Here is a 6000-nt window from a genome sequence, read left to right on the forward strand (position 1 = left end):
CCGGTGCCAACGCCGGTGTTCGGCTTGTCGTTGCGTTGGCAGTCGCCATCGGAACAGCTTGGTTTTCGTTTTCAGTCATCATCTTTTTCAGAAAAGAATGACACAAACAAACGTTTAATACACGTTTTCAAACTGGAGTAAAAATCACGTAGATTTTAATATCCAACAAAACGCCACGAAGGCTTAACTCTCCAAAACGGGAGTACACAAACCACAAAGGTTTTAGTTTGCAGAATAATAAGAATAACACAAGTACAGAAATAAATATTAAATTCCTTAAGATTGTTATTCCCGGTCAATATTGCTGTATTTGTAAATATTAATTCTGCAAAATATAAGTTAACGTAATGAAACAATAATAATAAATTCGAGCCCACTGAATTCACAGTATTTCCTTAAGGAATTTAATCCCCTCCTAGTACCCAAGGTAATGGATTATTTCCTCCCAGGATAGAACGAATAACACACTGGTGTAGCGGTACTTCAAACCCCAGTGTTTCGGCGAACACAAAGTTCGGTAGCAAATCACACTTACAGTTGCTTTGTTTGAAGTTAAAAAATAATGCAGAACGAAGGAGTATATACTCAGAAAAACGTATGGAAGTTCTGAGAGGAAGGAGTGCAATGTATAGCCAATTTGTTGAGCGAATTGTATGTTGAGTTTTGTATATATATAGCAGCCAAGAAGGAGTGCAAGACCAAACGTCCACCCTTCATGGTGGAGCAAGCATTACATGTTTGTGGAGCTCCAAAAAATTAATCAATCCAAATCCGTAGCCGTAGCCGTAGCCGAAGCCGAAGCCGAAGCCGAGCGAGCGACGACGACGACGGCGCGAGGCTTGCTTTCTTCTTAACTCTTTAAGAGCTACAAGAAGAGCAATTATATATATACCCACCAAAAATGTCTTCCACTTCCAATATGGGACAATGTCTCATTGTTAAGAGGGAAACTTAAAATTTTACTCAAAATTTCATTTTTCCTCCATTTCCCATTCACCCTCATTTTAAGAATATTACATCTTAAAAAATAAAACCTCAACAGAGACTTCTTAGTTATTGTGTTGATCCCAGACCATACATAGCCCCGGCAATATGCATCAGTCATATCCAAGACTTTGGCGAGTATCATGAATAGTCGGGAGCAGTAGGCTTGGATGCCAAAATGACTGATTTTACCAACTGAATACGTCCAACATAAGATAGTTTCCTTGATGTCCATAAAAAATTCTGCTTACTATCCTCTGAACAAGTGGCTACCATGTATTAATGATAACTTCTTAGTGGATAAAGGAATTCAAAGGTATTTGAAAGGCAGATTACCATGGGTATTACCCAGAAACTGCATCAGTTTATCTCTTTCTTCCTGCACCATTCCGCACAGTATAAATAGTTTTTGCCTGGATTTGCTTGTAATCCTGAAGCTTAAGAAAACTCAGTAAAGCATTGATGAAGATAGTATACTGACTTCACATCTCCTCGAGCAAAGAGCAAGAGGTCATCTATAAAACTCATATGTGTAATCCCCAGCTTAGCACACTTGGGGTGATATTTGAAAGCATTCTCTTCTTTCAGGCTATTCAATTGCCTGCTTAAATATTCCATTGCTATGGCAAAGAGTAAAAGGGGCATTGGATCCTCTTGCCTCAAGCCCCTTGCAGCATAAAAGGGTTCAGCTGGTTCACCGTTGATTAATATAGAGTAGTTAACAATTCTGAGACATTCCATTACCCAAGCTATGAATTTTGCAGGGAAAGCCAGCTTCTCCATGACCTGCATCTGGCGGACCTACACCAGTCCTTGAGGGATCACGTGAACCCGTTAACATTGACAAAAACCCTATATATATATTTTATGTATAGCTGTATATACTTTGGGGACCCCTTAAATATTTTTCTTGGCCCTCTCATTAACGAAATTATGCCTGGAGCAATGGTCCGCCTCTAAGCATAAGTTCTGCTTCTTGTCATGCGATGCGGGTTCGAAACCCGCCTTTTACTTCTTCTTTTTAAAAGTTTCTTTTACTTCTTATAACTAGAATTATATACTAGTACAATAGTACTATTTATTAGTCACTAGTCAACAGTTCACTAATTTATAATTTTTTATTTCACCTTTTCTCAATTCAATTATATTTTAAATTTTTAATAGTTATAGATAATAGTCAATACCCTAATCAAAAGCCCCAAATGTCAATTCCCTAAAGACTAAACCCTTCTCCAGTTCTTCACTTCTTCGGTTCTTCCTCAATCAAAAATCAAAGCTCGCCTCCCGTTAACTCATCTCTCAGGCAGTTACTTCTCACTTCAAGATGGAGAACCCTTCTTCCTCAATCTCAATTCCTCTCATTACTTTGAAAAAGTAGCAGGCATCAAATCTCTGGTTAGTGCTTCTCTTACTTTGAAACTTATTTTTTATTTATAAATTATAAGAGATTAAGAGCATGGAGAATTGGAGATGGATGTTAATTTACATCCACTCCACCAACTTGACCTCTTCAAAGATATTAGAGTAAAACTGTAGAAAGCTTAAATATGGGCTCACAACAAATGATATCTGCTTTTGTTTAAATCATTATCTAAATAAATACAACACTAAAATCAAGTCAATAAACAACAGCCAAGATACAGAACTACAGAAGCTATAAACTTGATCAAACACTCGAGAACACACTCACATATTCATAAAGATATATATAGTGCAGAGTTATCATGTAATGAGCAGCAATTGGTTTAAAAATTTTGGTTCAAGAATCTCCAGTAAAGGTATTCTTAGTAAATGGTAATTAGGTAAACCCCAAATCTATTATTCAAATAATTTTATTTAGGTTGAGCTTCTATTTTCTCTGAAATTTAGCGGTCTCTTAATTTTTTGCTATTTAACTTTAAGAATGGCTTCTCTTTCTATTTTTCAGACGCTCCAAATTGTTTAAGAATGGTTGTTTAAGAATGACTGTCTCCATATTTTTCAATTTATGTTTAAGTTTCTGATTCTTGATATACAAAAAGAAGTCAATTAAGTATTTTGAGACGCAATTTCAATTATACTGTGCTAGCAACCAACACTACATTTAAAGGTTAGTAAAAATATTAAGTATTAAAATATAATTAAATTATGCAACATAGCTAGAATTTACAAGTAAATGTTAGTGAAGATATCAAGTGGTACTTTTATAGAGTTGTAGTATTAGTATTCAATAAGTTGTATTTATTTTATTTCTTGATAAAAGGGGTGTATTGCTCTATTTATATTGTGTTTGTTTGTATTCTTGATAGACTCTTAAATTTATTAGACTCGTTTTTTGTAGGAAGTTCTTGTTCTTATGAATTGAGATGGACGTATTTTTGACGAAGTTTAATTCTTCTTAACCAATTTCTACTCTTAGAAATAATTTCTCTCATCTTATAGAGGAGTTTGATCAGAAATTACTCAATCCCGATCCTGGAGAGAGAGTACCCATTGATAAATATAGTCCTAGAATACGGGATGAAGTAAGAAGACACTACATTCAAAATAGACCTTGTCAACCGGTTGATCATAAGTTTCCTAAGACTTTATTCGGGAATAAAATACGTCAATTTAGTCCGGGTTGGTTTAAAGATTCGTATTCTAGATGGTTGGAGTATAGTGTGAAGAAAGATGCCGCATTTTATTTATGTTGTTATTTATTCAAAAATAATTATGTTCATGGAAGCACGGGTGACTCTTTCACAAAAACGGGCTTTAAGGCTTGGAATAAAGCTTCGGAAAGACTTGCTTTACATGTTGGTCAAGTAAATAGCCTCCACCACAAGTGTTTCAACAAGATGTTAGACTTATCACATCAATCCCAATCAATTCAAGTTGCTTTTGATAAGCAATCTGAGAAACAAAGAAATGAGCACCGAATTCGTTTAAATGCATCAATCGATGTTGCAAGGTTCCTCTTGTACTTTGGATTGTCTTTTAGAGGTCACGATGAAAGTGATTCTTCAAAAAACAAAGGCCTTTTTCTAGGGCTTTTGGAATGACTTGCAAAGAGGCTCCCTCAAGTGGATAGAGTCATATTGAAACATGCTCCAAAAAATGATATGATGACTTTGCCAAAAATTCAAAAGGACATTGTGAGTGCTTGTACACAAGAAACCGTGAAAGTTATAATCAATGATTTAGATGGGGATTATTTCGGGATATTAGTTGATGAGTCTAAGAATATTTTACACCATGAACAAATGGCCCTCGCTTTGTGGTATGTTAACAAAAAAGGCCAAGTGAACGAGCCATTTATTGGTCTTGTTCGTGTTGGTGATACCTCTGCAAAATCGTTGAAGGAAGCAATACTTTCTTTGCTTATGAAACACTCATTAAGTCCATCCAAAATACGCGGACAAGGGTATGATGGAGCTAGTAATATGCAAGAAAAAATGAATGGTCTTAAAGCTTTAATTTTGCAAGAAACTCCTTCGGCATATTGCATTCATTGTTTTGCTCATCAATTACAGTTGACGCTTGTAGCGGTTGCTAAAAAATATAAGGAGGTGGAAACTTTCTTTGCTATAGTTTCTAATGTCTTGAATGTAATTGGAGTATCCTTTAAATGTAGAGATAAACTTCGGGACCATCAAGCAGAATTATTGGAGCAGTTGCTAGAGAGTGGTGAAGTTCAAAGTGGGAAAGGATTAAATCAAGAACGAGAGCTTCAAAGGCCAGGTGACACTCGTTGGGGATCATATTGTAAAACATTAGATAACTTTGTTGTTTTGTTTGCATCTATTGTTCATGTGCTTGGGGTGATTGAATATGAAGGTTCTGAGGCTAATGATAGATTGCAAGCAGAAGCCTTTTTGAGTAAAATCAATTCATTTGAATTTGTGTTCATGTTTCACTTGATGTTGAAGGTATTGTTGATGTCGAACGAGCTGAGTAAAGCTTTACAGAAGAAAGAGCAAGATATTGTCAATGCCATGATATTTCTTAACCTTACAAAGGATAGGTTGCAACAAATGAGAAATGAAGGATGGAAATCATTAATGGATGAAGTCTCTTTGTTTTGTGCTAAACATGACATTTTGGTGCCCAATATGGAAGAATTCTATATTCCTGGAAAGTCAAAGCGTAGGCCTTCTAGTGTTACTTATTCACATCACTTACGTATTGAGCTTTTTTACACAGTGATTGATTTGCAACTTCAGGAGCTTAACAGTCGTTTTGATGTTGTTAGTGGTAACTTGCTTCTTGGTATGGCTAGCTTGAATCCAGCTAATTCGTTTGCTAATTTTGATAAGGAAAGAATAATGACATTGGCCAAGTATTATCCAGATGAGTTTGGTGAATTGAAGCTTCGAGATCTTAGTCACCAACTTGACACTTTCATATTGCACATGAAACATGGTGACCCTAGATTCTCGGATTTGAAAGGAATTGGTGATTTGGCAAAAGCGTTGGTTGAAGCAAATCTTGTGGAGGCATATTCACTTGTTTATTTACTTGTAAAGTTGACTCTAATTTTACCTGTCGCGACTGCAACGGTAGAAAGAGCATTCTCATCCATGAAGTACATCAAAGATAAATTGCGTAGTAGTATTGGTGATGCATTTTTTAAATGATTGTTTAGTTTGTTACTTTGAAAAAAAAGTATTTGCAAATGTAAGCAATGATGCTATTATTGACCGTTTTCAGAGTATGAGAACGCGCCGAGTTCAAGTATAAGTGGATGATGTACTTTTGTTATATTAGTATCAATTAAAGATATTCTATAATATTGAAGTTTGTATTTTAATTTAAGTTGTGCCTTCTTTAGTTCTCTTTTTGGGACAATAGTAGATTATTGTTTGTATGTCGCGAATTGCTATTAAGGCCACTAAGCTTGTTTTACATTTTAAAGTTTATTCCAATTTAGTTCATGTGTGCGCAAGGATGTGCAATATTTTTTTTTTTGGAATACTTATTTTAAAATTTGTGTTCGTAGGTCAATTTGGGAGTTTGATGAAGTTGGAGCTTGTGTTCGCGAGTCAATTGGGGAGT

General features: G+C 35.4%; 1 protein-coding gene across 1 annotated transcript; it reads left to right on the plus strand.

The window, feature by feature from the left end:
• The first annotated feature begins 4070 nt into the window (after nt 1-4070).
• Nucleotides 4071-5582, plus strand: LOC138897593 (uncharacterized). The gene has a single exon (XM_070183582.1). The coding sequence runs from the start codon at nt 4071-4073 to the stop codon at nt 5580-5582; it is 1512 nt and encodes a 503-aa protein (XP_070039683.1).
• Nucleotides 5583-6000: the final 418 nt, after the last annotated feature.

Source organism: Nicotiana tomentosiformis, chromosome 8 (genome assembly GCF_000390325.3).
Source record: "Nicotiana tomentosiformis chromosome 8, ASM39032v3, whole genome shotgun sequence".
In the NCBI taxonomy this organism is placed as follows: Eukaryota; Viridiplantae; Streptophyta; class Magnoliopsida; order Solanales; family Solanaceae; genus Nicotiana; species Nicotiana tomentosiformis.

Bases quoted from the DNA above. Each gene is read 5' to 3' on its own strand.
- LOC138897593 (XM_070183582.1), top strand. From the start codon at position 4,071: ATGACTTTGCCAAAAATTCAAAAGGACATTGTGAGTGCTTGTACACAA.